The 18239-nt window shown below is 46.9% G+C and overlaps 1 protein-coding gene across 1 annotated transcript; it reads right to left on the reverse strand.

Moving 5' to 3' along the window:
• Window positions 1-401: 401 nt before the first annotated feature.
• Window positions 402-17858, reverse strand: LOC144935355 (cholinesterase-like). Its single transcript, XM_078861915.1, has 9 exons — window positions 17442-17858; window positions 14191-14335; window positions 11280-11465; window positions 10201-10394; window positions 7346-7490; window positions 4644-4807; window positions 3894-4023; window positions 3348-3531; window positions 402-666 (listed from the first exon to the last, which is right to left on the reverse strand). The coding sequence occupies exons 1-9, from the start codon at window positions 17841-17843 to the stop codon at window positions 402-404; spliced, it is 1815 nt and encodes a 604-aa protein (XP_078718041.1). The 5' UTR covers window positions 17844-17858.
• Window positions 17859-18239: the final 381 nt, after the last annotated feature.

An 18239-nucleotide genomic window follows, 5' to 3' on the forward strand; every position in this document is an offset into this window, starting at 1 on the left:
ACTGCTAGAGATGTGTTCACCTGAACCTTGCTCTTTGTTGATGTCTGTTTTTGCAGGTCTTGTTCCTTCTTCTAAAGGTCGCAGCTGCCAGAGGATGGTTAGATTATTGGGGATTTGGTACAACTTTGGAGATTTCTCCAGGTCCAGATAGTACAGTAGGGGATGAACAGTAAACTTCACCATCAGGCTGGAATTGAACTCTCAGCCTCAGAGCGAGATACTCTGTAGCCACAGTGCCGGTCGATCGGATTTGTAACATTACATATATTATTTAACAAATCAGTTGGCTGACAATGCAATTATGTGAACACGTTTGACATTAACTTCGAGGCTATCTTTTAATATCAAAAGGCACAATTTTGAAATTTTAACATTTCTGCTCCGATGGGAGACTTCCCAACTCAACCTTGCAGGTGTAGCAAAAGCAATGCACAAGCAACAAAAAACTCCACAGCTCCAGAATGGAATGTATTTGCTGAGCTCCTGCACGACTCTGGCGAGGTCCTGTTGATGACTTTCGGAAAATAGTTATTCCAAAAATACATTTCTCGTGCCCTCAAGTCACTTCGAGCTTCAGATGTTGTGTCGATGTGTAGATATTTGCGCTGTCGAAGATCAAATGTTGGCCAGGCAGTGCTCATGTTCAGCATTGCGGGCGTCGGATCACTGAGCAAAGGGATGCTTGGTTAGGCAACGCAAGAAGGCATTGGTTGGTTAATCACAATCAAATACTGCGCTCGTGACACATGTGTTGAACCGTGCATGCAAGAGTATAATTTCCTATTTGTACAATGCAAGGAGTCCGCATGCTACAGCCAACTCTGGTGTTGCATTGAGCACAAGCCTAAAGAATATTGTTTGTTACATCGAATAGTCATACCAAGTGGTATAATTGCGAGAAAGCACATCGTTACAAGTCTATGCAATGGTCAGTACTTCTGTAATGTTAACCAAGCCACATGACAGATTGTCATTGCACTTACAGGCAAATCTAACAAATATTGAGAATGCTACTGGAAAACTCAAATGAGGAGGAAACAACAATCAGAAGCATTCAGTCTAAGCAAAGTGTCCATGTTGTAGAGTGCGAGTTTATGGGGGACGTGTTGACTGCGGAAGGGACGGCAAAGGTGTCCCAGGTAGGTGCAGCGTTGTGGGTGAATGAGCAGATCTGCAGCATTTGCTTTATAGGTGAACGTACACTGGTGTAGGTCTCCCTTTTGAGATGATTGATGGAAATTAGGTTTAAAGTAGTGGACATTAACATAGGGGCCCTCGTTTAAAATAGAGCGCAAGGCCAAATGGAACATGGGGTCTCGCTTTTAGAGCTGTGCTACGAGTGATAACTGACAGCAACATACACGGGCACGAAGGTGATAGATCAGCTGGCAACAGGTCATGGGTCGCGTGATTTGTTTTTTTAAGAAGGAACCCAAAGTGATTTTTTCTTAGATTTTCTTTAAGAGTACTATACTGAATATTCTTGTGACAAGCCAGGCGCCTGGACATTGGTAGGATTTATCTTTTTTATGAAGGAGCCACAATGTATTTCGAGGAATTGGAGCAGGGTTGATCCAAGAGGCTTTTAAAAGATAAATACCAAATGCGAATGTTTGAAAAGTATGTATTACCTCACTATTTTATATATTTTGTAATACTGCATTGGCAGTGCTGCACAAGCACAAATGTAACATTCTTCAATAACACCTTGAAAGAGGATGGATGTTTAGGGCAATGTTCCATAGCACAAATGAGCTAATTGTGAATAATCTTAAGCTGGTAACTAACTGCATCTGAGTTGTGCCAACTCATTAATATATTGCTGTTGCTTGGTGACAGTTCGTGCCCACTTTGTGGGGTCATCTGCCCTTCTCCAATCTGCTGCTTCACTCTGAATGTCATAACTCGCCTGGAAAATGGAAACATGGAATGCCAGCTGCCTCTCCTTGGCACGTTTAGGAGTGACCGCATGTGTGGTGCACACTGGCGTTACGATGTCGCACTTTGGGAATTACATCGACAACAGCTTTCAATCGGCACTAAATCCCATAACCACACTTCTTGAAGCGCCGCTGTTTTAGAGGGAATAATGAAAGGTTATGGAACGTGGTACCATAATAAACATTTTTTGCCACGAATTGGACTGAAGTGGCAGGCGGTACCACCATGGAGAGGGCAGCAGGATAACGGCTTGATGGGATTTTTTCCTTGGGATTTATGAGCTAGACTCATGCAGTTATGAATTTGGACGTATCATAGTTAAATACAATTAGATTGTAATAAATGCAACCACACTTCAGGATTCATAATCAATGTTTTTGGGTTTAGATCGCGTCATTTATAAATGTGTCGTAACCCTCCACCACCCGACACGGCCAATCAGTAAAAAAGTGTCACGTTGACAAAAGACAAATTAGTTCACTGCTTTAGCCCACCGGTGTGTTGAAGCGCGAAACCACAACATTTACAATTTGAGTACGACGTTTCGCTGGTAATTGCATCCAGCATCATCGGGCAATTCGCCATCTAAACCCAACAACGTTGATTATGAATAATATTGGTTGCGAAAGCCTACGTGTTAAACACTTCAGGATGCTGTACAAAAGAGTTGTCATTTATTTAACAGCCATTTAGAGGCAGTTTCAGGTATATGAAAAGAGGAAGGTCTGGACTTGAGCTCGGAGTTAGTCATGAATGGCTGGGAGACGGAAGTTCCAGACTGAGGGCAGCAGAGGAGAATGAACAACCATTCACTGAGCAAAGGTTGACTGGGCTTGGAAAGACGGCCTTCGTTGCTGAAGCAGAGAAATCGTGTTTGTGATTTGTTACACGGATTGTCTAGTTTATACAGTTGTCGAGCTACTTTACAAAGGAGATCTGTGGTGTGTGAGCACAGCAGCAGCTACATCAAGACAAGTGGGGAGAGGTCGGCAAGGATGAATCTGGAGGATCTTTAAAGTTGACCTGGGACTGAAGTGGCAGCCAGTGGGGGGATTAGAGGTTTGTGGTGATATGGTCACATTTACGGAGGTGGATTTTCAGTCTGACAGAAAATGTTTGAATCATCTCGGGTATGCGGGGATCTAGGGAGGCCATAGAGGAGAGAGTTGCAGAGTTAAGATATCATGAAGGCATCAGCCACGAATTTATTTGACCCGGATTATTTGTGGATAACCACTCTTACCTGTGAATAAACAGATTTAAGGAAGAATATACCTGTAGATGACAACGATCACAGATCGGCCAGGGCCCATGGATAACAGGAGTCGTGGATAAGAGGAGTTCTACTGCATTATAGATCACAACTTTGCTATGATTGTATACTGACAGCATTACACATTTCTTACTGATATTTTGCGAAGTTTGTGACCAGTTGAATAAAGAAGTGGCTCATCTGTTTATCCGATTCCAGCCAAGACGATTGTCGGTTGTGCCAGTGTGTGATAGCACCACAGGTCCAAGGGCAGGGCATGCTATCGTTCCACAGTGGTGTTCCAAACTCGTAATACAGCTCTTCACCATGTGGCACTCCTGCAGATAAAGGTAAAATATGGTCCAATTTAGAATTCATAGAACACTTAAAGCCGCTTTAAAACATTACTTTTCATGTTCACTCGGAGACTAAATCATTCACGTGTTAATACAGTACTGACAGAAGTAGGTAACATCTCTGGAGTTATTGTGTATGGAGCCAAAATATATCAATGATTGCTGTGGCCAGCGTATGTGTCCACCTGCTGAAGAGATGAGAAACACTTCTATTAGGTGGCCCTATGGAGCTTCCATCTGGTTATCTCCCTCATCTACACGCCACGTTTGGATTTCTGAGATGTTCCAGTGTAACGCTCAGTGTGGCGTCTATAGCAGACAGGTGTGCGTGTATTCATTCTTACCGTACCACGGGGCCCATGGGGAGCTGTGTGTGCGGTAGTTGAACGTGTACACGAAGGTGGCAGAGCCACCGCGGGCATGGCCCTCGGCGTGGTACAGCGCGGGCGCGATGTACTCGTAGTCCGACTTCATCTGCACAACCGCGGCACAGCACCACACGGCGCAAGAATACTGAACAATGATGGTGGTGGGAAAGTGCGAGGTTGCGTTCTAAATAAGTACAAGCAGTGGAGGCTGTGGCACTGCGTCATGAGTTCCGTGTGTGGATTTGGAAAGGGCCTAGGATTGAGCCTTGTGCGACACCCCTAGCTGAGACGCTTCTGAGACGAACACAGGCCTTGACATGGAATATACGGGTGGAGAGGAGAGATGGGGTGCTGAGGCATAAGGCAGCATTGAACAGTGAGGACTCGTCAGTCCAAATCAGAGAGGAACTGATCTACAGTTGAATGTTTCACTGTCGCCTGTTGGGAGCTACGTTTTTTCAAATCGATTCGGTGCCTGAACGACATGGCCACACGGGCATTTTTTTGCACTGCCGGTCTGGATGAGACTGAAGGTTTTTGTGCATGCAGTGCTGCCGCACACTTGTTAAATCTGAGGTAAGAGTGGAGACAGGAAGATGTCCACATCGCCATGGAGATGCGCGAAGAGGACCATACGCAGCAGAGAGGTCATGGAGAACGGGGAGAGAGAGAAAGTTACTTGGTACTCAAGAGGTTTCAGTCAACACGATAGCCGTGGCCAATCACCTCAATGAATTTTTCCCGTATGATTTCTTCATCCTCTGGGTTGACGTGGTCAGTGTATTCATAGAGTAGTGCTTCATAAGTGGCTTCTTTGTTTTCTTGAAATCTGTTTACCCAATTTTTCATCTGTTCTTCAAATTCAGGTCTTGTCATGGTCGGGCTGTCTGCTGCAGTGTGGAACATTAGTTCAGAAACATTTAGCACCAACACAATAATGGGGTTTATTTTGGAAGAGGTTAAAGTGTGGTCTATATAAAAACACATGTCTTCGGGCCTTTATAGAAGATTAAGCTTTGCACATGGTATCAGGATAGCTCGTCTAGACTGGACTTATGATGAATCACAACAGTGAAACCAATATCCAAACTACTGCCGCAGAATTGCAAAGCAAAGTTTTTCATCTCAGCTGAGGGAAAATCTTTCACACAAAAACTAAACTATATTTTTTTATTTTACCAGGTAAGGCCCGCTGATTGCGGGGGTGAGATATGTTAAAATTTGTCCCAAAATAGCATCGATTATGAAAATTGCCACGAACGTGGATTGGGCATCAATTGTTCTGAGATGGACTCCCCATAGCCGCAGACAGACAGCATAAAGCAGATGGTTGGCTGAGGACTTGGGATAGATTTTACGGGAAATAGGAGGGAGAGTCTTCCTCTTTCGTATGGATTCATAGCAGATTAAAGATGTACATAAAATACAGACATTAATATCTGGTACAAAAGATGTATTACCAAAGCTATCAACAGAAGGGGTGTACCGGATTAATCACACTTGTGGCAAATGCTATGTTGGGCAGACAGGATGAATGATCAGTACGAGACTAAATGAACACCAAATAAATATTAAATACTCCCAAATACAACTGTCAGCAGTAGCAGAACACGCGTGCCAACAAGGACACTCAATTTATTTTGATAATGTTGAAGTTCTGTGCAAAACTAGTTACGACTGGCCAAGACCAATTAGAGAATCTATCGAAATTGAAAGAAATACAAATAATTTTATCCGTTCAAATACCTACCGACTTAGTGCTGCGTAGAAGCGAATAATCAAATCATACATTGTTTAAATGCATGCCTATACAGGCCACCATACTTCAATAGGGATTCCCGTTGGTACGGCTATTTTAGCACAGGCAATGGACAGGAAGGACAATATCAATGTGCTCGCATAATGCGTATGCATAATGTACGTTGACTCATGAATCCCACTTTGCTAAAGAAGAGCACACAAGCGTGGTCACCACATCTACACCTCTATGTATGGAACAAAACGGGTGGACTTCTCCACAAATCTGGCTGTCGCCTGATGAAGCTAGTTGTAATTACTGGCGAAACGTCGTACTCAGATTGCAAATGTGGCTTGAGCTCTCCAACGAATTGGCATGTTCTGTTTATGTGACAGCCCTTCCTAGTTGGCTGTGTCGGGTGGTGGCGGATTTAACGACACCTTTATATATTTACGCGATCTAATCCCAAAAAAACTCTTATTGATTAAAGATGTAATTTTAGATTTGTTATCCACTCAATTGTCTGTTCAGACTGAGTGGATTTCGTCCGTTCCTCCTTTAAAAGAGTGAAGACAGCAGCTGTTTACAATGTGGTCGATCGTTTGGGATTCGTGGCCGCACTTGTAGGCCGCCAAATCTTTGATGCGCCATTTGTGCATTAGGTGGCCAAATCAGCCGCTGGCCAGGGTGACAAGTGAGAAAGAAACGAAGGTACAGAGTTGGTGGAAAGGAGATTAGAGGAACCTTCTGGAAGGTTCCAGATGGACCGAGGTGGGGGACACGAAGGGGCATGACGGGTGCTCTCGGCTCACACTACAAATGACGTCATCGCTTCACCAGCCAATCGGCTGCGATGTCGATTTTGGCGCCAATTTCGATGGACGCTGTTTTGCAGTTCGCTTTTCAAGAAGAGCAAACTTAACGTCTGATGAGGTGGACACCCTCGTGTATTACATCGGTTGTGGTCACCTCCGTGAAATTATCCCATAATTTAACGGGAGCCTCGTGAGAAAGGAGCTCACGTGGCAGAGGTGAGCACAGCATTGTTTTAACTTTTTGGGTTAGATCATGTAAATATATAAATGTGTTGTTAAAACCCACCGCCACTTGACACAGCCAACTAGTAAGGGTTGTCACGTAAACAGAACGTGCAATTCGTCACTAGTACAACACACCGGTGTTTTGGAGAGCCAAGCCACGACATTTACAATCTGAGTACGACGTTTCGCCAGTAATTACAACTATGGATGATATTGGTCACGACAGCCTACGTGTTAAACAGTGTTGTAACTGTTCTACTAGTTTATTATATCGTTATAGATAATGTTAACCATACACAACATGCACTTAACCATCAAACAATCCGCCGCAATCGGGCATCACAAAAAGTGCACCAACGATACACGCGAAAACACAACCACTCCAACAATCACAGAAGAGACAAAGAGAACGACACACAGAGGCCTCTCCTCCTGCGCAGTAGCCATGTGACGGAGTGATGGCAGACTTACGGCTGCTCAGTATCATTCGTATATTCTTGCGAAAAGTTATGCATTCCCTGTGTATAAATTCCGCGAGGAATCGGAGATTCTAAAAACGTGGCCTACGACATTTACAGAGCTACGTATCTGTTCTATACTGGGGCGCCTCACAACTAATGTATATGTGAGGTGCCACGGTGTTTACTTACGCCATTCCTCAGCTAATTCGTCCTTCACCACTCCGATCATCAGTGGCACTTTTGAGTGTTCACCCCTCTGGAGAAGTTCCCTTGGGTTTCTTTCAATAAAATCTTCATCAATAACTGGTGCCCAAGGTGAAATCATCGGTGGACCCTGCCCAGATTAAAAAACAAATATTGAGCAAGAACCATACAGGTCATTCGCTGCAAGACTAGCACTACAGTAGCAAAGCGAATGTCGACTGGACATAGTCCCCGATTATAGAAATTATATACAATAACTTCAGATGATTGGTTATGTGGTAGACTATCCTTGAATGTTCTTCTTAGGTTTTTTCGGTAAAGTCACGTAGAAAGTAAAATAAAATAAAAACAAAAATCACGACGTTTCGGAGGCAACACAAGTCTCCGTCATCAGGTGGGACCGTCACAGCCAGATTAGCTGTATCAAGTGAGGCAATGATTCAAGATGTAATCCCTTAAAAGCGAGTTGAGGGGGGAGGGAGAGGGAGGGGGGAGCTCATCAGACTATGGTAGCCAATGAAAGGAACGTATCGGGAGGGAGGGGGGGCGAGGCCAAAAGGGTGGGCGATGGACGTGGAAGCGCTTGTGCCCAAGCGGCCAATTACTGCACACGCCAACACAATGGAGCGATTGTGCGCAAGCGGCCAGCCACTGCACCCGCCAACACAATGGGCAGAGAGGAGGAGGGGGAGGTCTAATACACATGATAGACAAAAGAACGAAAATGATGATGGGTACAAACTTAGGGGGAGCTCATCAGACTATGGTAGCCAATGAATGGAACGTATCGGGAGGGAGGGGGGGGGCGGGGGGGAGCTCCCCCTAAGTTTGTACCCATCATCATTTTCGTTCTTTTGTCTATCATGTGTATTAGACCTCCCCCTCCTCCTCTCTGCCCATTGTGTTGGCGGGTGCAGTGGCTGGCCGCTTGCGCACAATCGCTCCATTTTGTTGGCGTGTGCAGTAATTGGCCGCTTGGGCACAAGCGCTTCCACGTCCATCGCCCACCCTTTTGGCCTCGCCCCCCCTCCCTCCCGATACGTTCCTTTCATTGGCTACCATAGTCTGATGAGCTCCCCCCTCCCTCTCCCTCCCCCCTCAACTCGCTTTTAAGGGATTACATCTTGAATCATTGCCTCACTTGATACAGCTAATCTGGCTGTGAAGGTCCCACCTGATGACGGAGACTTGTGTTGCCTCCGAAACGTCGTGATTTTTGTTTTTATTTTATTTTACTTTCTACGTGACTTTACCGAAAAAACCTAAGAAGATGATTCCTTGCAGTCACGAAAGCTTCAAATCTAGAATTATCCTTGAATGATCTGCATTGTACAGATGGTCTAAAAATATAAATAGGGCAAACTGCTAATTACAACTCAATTTAAGTTTAGCACTAAACACATTTATAAGATGCACTTAAACTATTCAACATTTGAAAAGGTGCAATAGCCCGAATTTACAATGCGAATTGCAGGGATTGTATCGGTGAAATTGCCATAAGCACGGAGTGCATCAGTCCATCCATTGACCATGACACCATTCATTATCCTGGCCGAGCACGAACCTGCATAGGGGAACGTTGTGCTTGTAGGCAGGTGCGATCAGCTCGCTCTCCCAACGCGGCAGTTGAAACAATGGCGCACGTTTCTGTAATCCCCCATGTCTCAATTGGCAGGTCCCGTATGGTGGGGGAAAGTGTGGGTATGCCCACCTCTTACAACACGTTTGGTCAGCTTGTAAGAGGAGTCCAAATGCCCTCTAGAGCTGACTCCAGTCGAGGCTCTACTGCCAGCACTGGCACGAGAAATAGATTTGCATGGGCTGCACCTTTACTTTCAATTACCCAGGAAAGCCACACTTAGTCCAGCCACTCCCTTTCAGGAGGGTCCGGCAATCGGAATGTTTAGTCAATCCTGTACCATTAATTAGTATTTTAAGTTTGGGAAACTGGAATAGCTGAATAAAAGCAATTCAAAAGAAAGTGACAACCTCCACACAAATATATTCAATATTTAGTTGCAATGCTAATTATTAAGTAACTTGCAGCCCAAGCCTGGTATGCTACTACAGTTTCCTATCCAAGTGGAGTGACATTGCGGGATGTCACTGTGCAGTGCCGGCCCTAGAGAGGCACGGCGTGCGGTTTAACGACATCGCGGACACCACAGCAGTGTGAGTGGAGAATTGGCCCTAGAGTGGCTCGGTGAGCGCTGATTGATAGTGCTGGATGGCACCACGCTTGGCGTGCCAGTGTCAGCCCTACAGGACAGGGTGTGGGAGTGCCGGCCGTAGGAATGAGGTTACTAAAGGCCACGGCACTCTGGTTGACCCGAGAGGACACGTGACCAGTTAAGTCTACAAAGGGGCCCCAAGTGGGGGCTAGGGGTGGTCAGGGTCCAGATCCTGCTCGAGGATTCTGGAAGGTGGTCGTGGCCAAATGCGGATTCAGCCAATCCGCAGAGAATATATGCTGGGTACCCCAGAGGGACCGGCGTTGTTGTTCATCCTGAAGAAACCTTCGTCTATGTCTACGTTCTACGTTCTCTGATCAACAAGTCTCCAACACGTGGACTTGGACCCGAGCTGTGGTCCCGGCCCGTAGTAGCAGTTACGTTGTAACTAGTGTAGTTAGCCTGGTGGTCACCACCATAGGTTGTTATTCTGTTAGGGGAAGTTACCCCTTTGTGTTGGAGTTAAATTAATGTGTTGCCTCCAAGTATACGTCTGCGACTCAGTTGAACTCACTATACAAGTATTAAGCAGGCTCTACCCCGCTCAGCTTCTGGGACCTGATGAGATCCGGGACATACATGGTGATTTTGTCTCTCCCTGTGCCTTACCTTCACATCAACGTCATGAAACACCTCTGCGGGTTTGGTTTTTAAGCACGTGATCATGTCCTTGGTGGGGGATGTTGGACACTGCAGGGCATTTGCCAGCTGCGCTGCTGTATCTGAAGCTTTCCAGGGGGGAAGGAGGATGGCCCAATGAGCTAGTGCACAACCACTCTGAGACACGGCCGCCTGGAAGAGTCCTGGAGACACGCAAGCACAATCAACATGGGAAACGTCTCCTACACGAATCCACTCGTTACTAGTGTAATGTACGACTCCGGAGACAATAAACTGTAGAGGCACCGTCTTATTTATTACTCACAACTTACACTGTTACGTTCGCTAGCACGTAACACAACACTGACCGCCTAGCAATGACGGTTATAACGGACAGCCCCGAGTTTCCTCTCTCGCCCCTTTTATCCTTCAAGCGGAGCCCGGCCACGCCCTGGCCACGCCCCCCTTCTAGAACCATCGAGCTGGTTCTGGGAGCTTAAAGATGGATCCCTTCCATGAGCCTTGCCCCAGATCTTCCCCTTGGGTAGGTACCAGAGGTGGGACAAAGTCATTGTTATGCAAGTCCAAGTCGAGTCGCAAGTCATCAAATTCATGACTCGAGTCTGACTCGAGTCCAAGTCACATGACTCGAGTCCACACCTCTGGTAGGTACACACGCAATTGCTACTCCTAGTCGCCAGTCGGCGCTGCTACATAACACTAGCATGACTCGCTCATTGTGGGTGTGAGAACACAGCATAAATGAAACGGCTGCTCCTAATTTTTGCCACATGCTGAGGCCCCCCCTCAACGTCCTTCATCAGCCCTTGGCTCCTCAATATGGACATGGCGTCTACTTGCACACCAAAATGTCCAAGAGCACTCCCACAAGTGTCTTCACATTTAACAACCATCGTGAATCCACTGGTGGACATGGATCATGAGCCTGCGTGTTTATAAAAATATATACTTTCTGGTTTCAGTGTATCGCACACTTTGCTTTGGCTTTACCTGTTACAGTGATGGTCACATGTATTTTAGCAAAGAAAATGGCAGTCTTTGAAGGCCATTATCAGTGTAAGCTCCACCTTGGCTGTGCTGAGAGAAGAGATGCAAGCCTGTGCCTCCACCGCCGGAACTCTCTCCAAATATGGTCACCCGGTTTGCGTCTCCTCCAAAAGATTCTATGTTGTGTTTCACCCACATCAGGGCAGCGTGTTGATCCCAGAGTCCGTAGTTTCCTCGGGATTGCTCATCTCCAGTGCTTAGCCACCCTGGGAAAGGCAGTCATATTAACACAGAATAGTTTAAAGTGGATTTTGTTTTACCAGGTGGCAAACCAAGAGACCAGGACGATTCTCGTTTGCAAGAGGGACCTGGGTCACCAAAATGATGAAAGCAGAACATGAAGCAATATAAAATGGAATTAATTTCCTGTTTCGAACGTTGCCTCGGAAAGAATACTGTTTAAAATTTTGAAGTAAAATTAACTTACAGAAACATAAACATTGCCGTGCAAGAGTGAATCGTGTCATTTATATGTGATATGCATAGCTACACATGCAATGATCAAAACGGATGCTACTGGTGGCCTGGGTGTTTTGAAATCTCTTAGAGGCACCAATGCCGAAAATGATGGCAGAGTTTCAGCATCTTGATTTTAAGCTTTCGTGACTGCAGGAATCCATACTCTTTGGTTCTTTCGGTAAAGTCGCGTAGGTAGAAAAATAAGAATAGATCACGACGTTTCGATCGCCACACAAGCAACCGTCTTCAGGTGGGAGTGAGAAACAGGCTGCTGAAACAAGTCCTTATATTTCGAGCCGAAGGGGGGTGGAGGGGTTGCCGCATCGGGCCAGAGGGTAAGGTGCTGAGGAGGTGGCTATTGGATTGTGAGAGATTAGCATGTCAATGTGTAGTGACGGTATATCAGCCACTAGGGGGATAGAGGGCGCAACAGGAGACACATGCACAGACAGAGACACACACAAGCGAGAGAGACATACACAGAGAGATACATAAAGAGAAATACACAGAGAGAGACACACAGAGACACACACAAAGACACCCAGAGAGAGAGAGACACATCCACACAAAGGGAGAGAGAGACATACGGAGACACACACAAACCGAGACACACACACAGAGAGACACATCACAGCCAGTTATAGTCTGCTAAAAAACGAGAGCCACCGCCACATCGAGGGAAAGGGGCAACGTTGGCTTTGTTAGTGAGACATTTAGCCCGTTAATGTAAAGACATTTAACTTGGCAATGTAACTCAGAGAGTCGGAAAAAAACCTTCTAACAACGGCAGGTAGAATGGAAACATCAACAACCAGTTAAGGCTTTACCTGGTTAATAACGTCTTTCCAATGATTGCTCAATATATACCCATCTTCTTGGTTGAAGTTATGTCTGTGTTTATGTATCTGGATGGCTACATGAACAAATCTTTGATGGTAGCCCGAAGGTTTGCAGAGTACCTTGGTCTCGGAAAAAACAATGTCGTGTGAGTCCATAGCATTCAAGCAGTAATCAGCTACGGCAGAGGTATTGGTTCTGCCGTGTTTCAAATCTGCTTTGTGTTCGCGAACACGGTCCGAGACATGTCGTTTCGTTTCCCCAATGTGACAAACTAAGTTATGTCTGCGGTTGCAGTTACATTGGGGAAATGAAACGACATGTCTCGGAAATTAATAACGGCCGTATCAAAAGTCGCTCAATCTAATAGTAATGAGTTATTCGCCTGGTGGTCATGGCCAGACTTCACTGTGACGAAGTGATGAACTCAGTCTCTGCACCAGAAATCTATAATGATAAAACTGTAGGCTTAAGGGCTTGCGCCTCCATGACGTGACATCAGAAACACTAACTTTTGGTGTTTGTGATTTCTGGCTTGCACCAGTTCTCTTCACAAGCCCGCATTGGGAATAGGTTAAAGTAACCTATTATTAGGTAGATTGTGTTGGAGCCTGCAGTTCCGTGGTCATTATGGCCACGGTACTGTGTGGATTGCAGTGCTTATATACCGTGATATTTTGTGCTCGTGGTAATTTGGTCGTGGTACTGCACCTTACTACTATATACTGCGATATCTGGATCACGCTACTTGCTCCTTGGGACTTGTATCTGCTGGTTAAGACGTTGATGGATCCTCCAATTTGAGCCCCTCGCTACCTGCTCAGACAGGTTGCAGAATCTCAAGATGGTGTTCTTGGTTGTAATTACATCAGCGAGCTCCAGGCCCCGGTGGCCATTCCCCCCCCCTTCACGGTGATCACCAAGGACCACGCCGTCCTTTGCACCTACCATTGATTTATCGCAAAGGTTTTGTTACAATTCCATGTGAACAAGCAGATCATTCTTCCCTCTTTCTGCCCCCCTCCTTTTCGCTCCCCTCGGGAGCCGCATCTCCACTTGCTCGATCCGGTTAGGGCCTTCACCTATGTCAATCATTATTTGAGTTGGCACAAATGGAACCAGCTCTTCTTCCTTTTTGGTGGTCTTCATTGTGGGGGTCCGGCCTCCAAGCACCAGGTAGCGACTTGGGTCCTGGCGTGTATACAGGAGGCCGACACCATGAGGGGGTGGTCCCCGCTATCCCAGTGTAATCCTCACTCAACGCGAGCGGTGGCTACCTCCAGGGCCACTAGGACTGGGGTGCCTCGGAGATATTTAGGGCTGCGGATTGGTGCTCGCCTCTCACGTGCTACTTGGCATTATCGTATTGACACCCTGGTGGCCCGAAAGCCTCTTACGGAGTATTGTTCTCTCAGTGGCTGTCACAGTGAAACGGCTCGCTTTTCCTTTTTCCTCATTTAGAGGTGCCTTTTGCCATTATTTTCCTTTGGCTTTGTTACGCATTCATCTCTTCATAACAGTGGGCCCTGGTGGTGGCCACAGGTGGAAACCAGGCTAAACGCAAGTACTACAGCCTAGTTTCACAGGTACATGACAAAGATGTCGTGGTGATGAGTTGTTCATGTCTACACTTACCCAGCGGCCCAAGGCGGTAGTTTACAGTTACAAGAATGACACCCGCGGCTGCTAAGAATCTTCCTTCGTATTCCTCTGCAGTCCCGTATCGATAAGCGCCACCATGAATCCACACCATCACCGCCATTTTATCTGCAGTGTCCACCTAAGAGTGCATTTGCATTAGATGTGCAGAATGGCCCTCACATGTAAAATATAGCCAAGGCAAAGCTGAAGGGTGTTCCGTGGTGCCACGGCCTCGGAGCAACTCTGCAAGCGCCGCGACTCCCTTCTGGCCCCCACACTGAGCACACACCCGCAGCGCACACACGTAGTGCCCTGGCGGGGGATTGCCTGACACAATGGGCTTTCATCCGAAGGGTCCCTAGGAGGAAAGTCCCGCGGTTTCCCGGTGCCAGGAGATTGGCCAACTCTCGCAGGACAAATCACATTGTGGTGCCCCTGAATTGGCTTAAAATTGTATGCACGTGTAATATAGTAATTACGGCGGGAGACCACTTGACGGGTAGCACAATTTTATTAACATTCACTTTAGCCACAACGACACGTGTAGCCAACTACAGCCTACGCTACGCGTTCCACCCGGCTACACACACGCGGGCTCTCCGGCCCCGTAGCTCCCAGGGGAACTCCCAGACCCACCCCGGCTGGGGTATGGGTCCCGACCACTGGGTCCCACAGCCGGCCCTCACACGGACGTCCGGCCCCGGGTCCCACGGTCTCGCCTCTGAACCACACAGGGTCCCGGCCCTTACAAGGACATCGGGGCTAGGGGTCTCAGGGCCCTATCTCTTCCTCTTCTGTCTTTACTGGTTACCAACTCCCCGAGTGCTGCTGTGCATCGCCCTAAATAGTCCTCCGCTCCAGGGGGCGGGGCCTATGCGGACCTCGGTGTGGACATCTGCCTGCGGACCGCGATGTAGCCACACCCGACCCGCTCTCACACGATCCCCCCCTTGTCAGCACGCACCGCCACTACACCACGCGATGTAGCCACACCCGACGCGCTCCCACACGATCCCCCCATGTCAGCGCGTACCGCCACTACACACGCACAAAGGTTCACTGGGCCAGCTGCAATGAGTCATACAAGTCATCGGGTAGGGGGGCTGGGGTGAAATATAAGCGAGCAGAGCAGACCATGAGGTCATGGGATCGCAGCGCCACGACCTCCCCCAGACCAAGTACACACTGGCAGGGTGTGTATTCGCCAGCCAGATGCCCTTCCAGATTAAACAGGTCGAGTCAGAAATTAATGATTACAGGTGCATAGACAATAGGTCGCGAAGTAACCGTCGCAATGCTCCGTGTAAGGGAGGGGAAACGAGCGAGAATCACAGGAGGCACACGAATGGCCGCGCAGGATAACGCGACCCCAGGTATTTGAAGCGAGGGGGATAAAAAGGGGAACCCGAGGTTTTCAAAACAGAACTCTTCTTCAACATCTTGGTCGCCAAGACCCCCTTCCCTGCCGTCCTGCCTCCTCGAGCCGCTCACAGCATCCGTGTGATGCCAGCGAGTGCGGCTACGAGGCAGAGATAGGCAAAGGTGTTTTCGTCATCCTCCCTCAGACTCTCACAGCATCCGTGCGACGCCGTGAGTACAGCTGCGAGGGAGGTACGTGATAGGGCGTGTGAGTATTTGGGGACTTGGGTCGCAGTCGGCTAGGCTATGCTCATAGAATATTCCCTCCGGGTAGTGCGGGGTTTGCGCTGCGAATCAAAGTTAGCACAGAGCATCGGTGTGGTGTCGGTGATTTGTGTGTGGAGAAACGCGCGTTCGCGCCGCTGCGTTAGCTGTGGTGGATGCGCGTGTTCGGATATAATTGCCCGCAGGTGCGAGCGTGTTCGCGCCCCTGCGTTAGCATTCGCTGTGGTGTACGCGGGCGTGTGTGGGTGGGTTAACTCCGTGCGGCTGTAAGCCACCGCGCCCCACGTGCCCAGCGAGGGCGGTGGGGTGGACGTCGGCCCCCACAGTTCCTTTCAATTATCATAAAAGTGCAACTGATCTTTATGGCTCTGAGCCATACGTGTAAATCTCACAATTCCACGTCAAGACAATTTTCTCTTTAGGAGATCCACCAATGGCTTCCTACAACATAGTAACTCGTGTTACTGGCCCCATGGGAGGCGAGTGCAGAGTTTACCCCGACTGGGGTTTGAATTCGGAACCCGATTGTGAGCCAGATGCCACAGTGCCTCTGCTTGCATTGTGATCAGTGTACATATTGAAACTATGGCTTAGACATTACTCAGGTATTAAACTTTGGAAAAATAGCACATCCATGTTCTATCGACTGGTAGATGAAGCCTCCCCAAACCACACGAGCTGATCTCTGTCTCCGCAGTGGGCGTAATTTCATGTTCTCTCCTTTAGCTGCCACTCCATGTTTCTGTATCTCGGTGCAATCCGTATGCATCGTCTTTTTCAGAATCTCATGGAGTCTGCATGTGGTTAAAAAGTAAGAAAACTGTCCCTAAATCTGGTGTTCTCTCAAGTGTAGTTTTCCCTAAAATGTTTTAATAAGTTTTCCAGTAATATTTTCTAACAATACACATATTAAACATAGAATACGTGAATGGAAACTATTACAAATATGCAAACATTTATTTCTGTAGAGCTGACATTTACGGTGTAGATTGTGAAAATGTTGCAAATTAGGCAAAACTAATGTATAATTTTATACATGATATTTCAGCAAAGATAAATCCATTTCAAAATGGAGTTTGAGCTTGGGCGTTTTAGCTGTTAAGTGTGACTGGTGCCGAAGCAGATAGTCCCCGAGTTACGACGGTCCGACTTACGATATTTCGATCTTACGATGGCGATACGTTCAATGCATGTTAAAAGTTTTTTATAGCATAGAATTATTTCCTGAAAAAACTTTCTATTAAATTGCAGTTCATATAGGTAGGCTAAGAATTTACCTTTTTTTATTTTACATTTTACTGTGCAATACAGTATTGTAATTAATAAATACATGCAGTATATCGATTATACAGTACGGTACTGTAAATTGCTCTTTTGCTAAATTATCACCATTGTTTAAGACTCCTGGGTAGGTTAGGCCATCTTCGACTTACGATATTTTTGACTTACGATGTCGTCGTAACGCATCTCCATCGTAAGTAGAGGACTATCTGTACTTTTCGACTGTACAAGCAGCATACTTTTCCAGGCTTGACTTATGCCTAACCTGACAAATCTGCACGAAATTACATAACTCTGTATTACATCTTATTTTCACTCACCTCTGGGATGAATACGTTCAAGTAAAGGCAATCCTCATCAAAGTGGTCAAATTTTCCAAAACTTATTTCCTCCAAAAACCACGGCTTCTGGTAGCATGCTGGTGAGAAGGTGGTGGCATTATAAACACCATCCCATTTCTCCAAAGGCACTGGCTTTCTGAACCGGAGGTCCCCAATAGGCGGCTTGGCATAGGGTACTCCAACAAACGCTTCAACAGATATGCCCTGACCGAGGTTTATGCGCAAGCCCTGTAGTTTCCCCCTCGCCACTGTTCTGATAACTGTATTGCTGTGGATGCTGCATGTACTGAGGACCAAGAAGGGAACCAGGCCGAGGAGTGTGTTCATAAACATCATAGTCATGGAATGTCCAAGCACCATTTCTCCCGTTCTCTTGCTCATCCGAAATGAAGGCAGCCTTCAACAAAGCAGCTTTGGTCAAAACACGCCCAAAAGGTTGTGGAGTTTGAGCTTTGGAACAAGTCACGCCATTTGGCAATGGCCTTTTAAAGGGCTAAAGTGCAAGGTGATAACACGCGGATTTGTAATGTCCAGATGCCAGCAGCTTTTTGTATCATCTTCAAGACACACATGTTGACAAGTTATCTCGTAAATGCACCCCAATATAACACCCACCTACTTGTTTCTAGCCTGCATTCACTTTACTCTGAGGACACGAACACACATGTTTGAAGGGCGACGCAGTCGACAAGAGGGTTGTGCATAAATATCCAAAATATAGTTTTATACTTCTATGATCCCCACCTTCACCAACCCACACTAACTAGCATGGTGAGG

This window comes from Lampetra fluviatilis, chromosome 13 (assembly GCF_964198595.1).
Source record: "Lampetra fluviatilis chromosome 13, kcLamFluv1.1, whole genome shotgun sequence".
Taxonomy (NCBI): Eukaryota; Metazoa; Chordata; class Hyperoartia; order Petromyzontiformes; family Petromyzontidae; genus Lampetra; species Lampetra fluviatilis.

Bases quoted from the DNA above. Each gene is read 5' to 3' on its own strand.
- LOC144935355 (XM_078861915.1), bottom strand. From the start codon at position 17,843: ATGAGCAAGAGAACGGGAGAAATGGTGCTTGGACATTCCATGACTATG. The intron at 7,491-10,200 runs GTAAGGCACAGG...TAATCTGGGCAG, and splicing joins TTCATGACGTTGATGTGAAG to GGTCCACCGATGATTTCACC. The intron at 667-3,347 runs GTAAGAAATGTG...CCCTTTGCTCAG, and splicing joins ACAAACTTCGCAAAATATCA to TGATCCGACGCCCGCAATGC.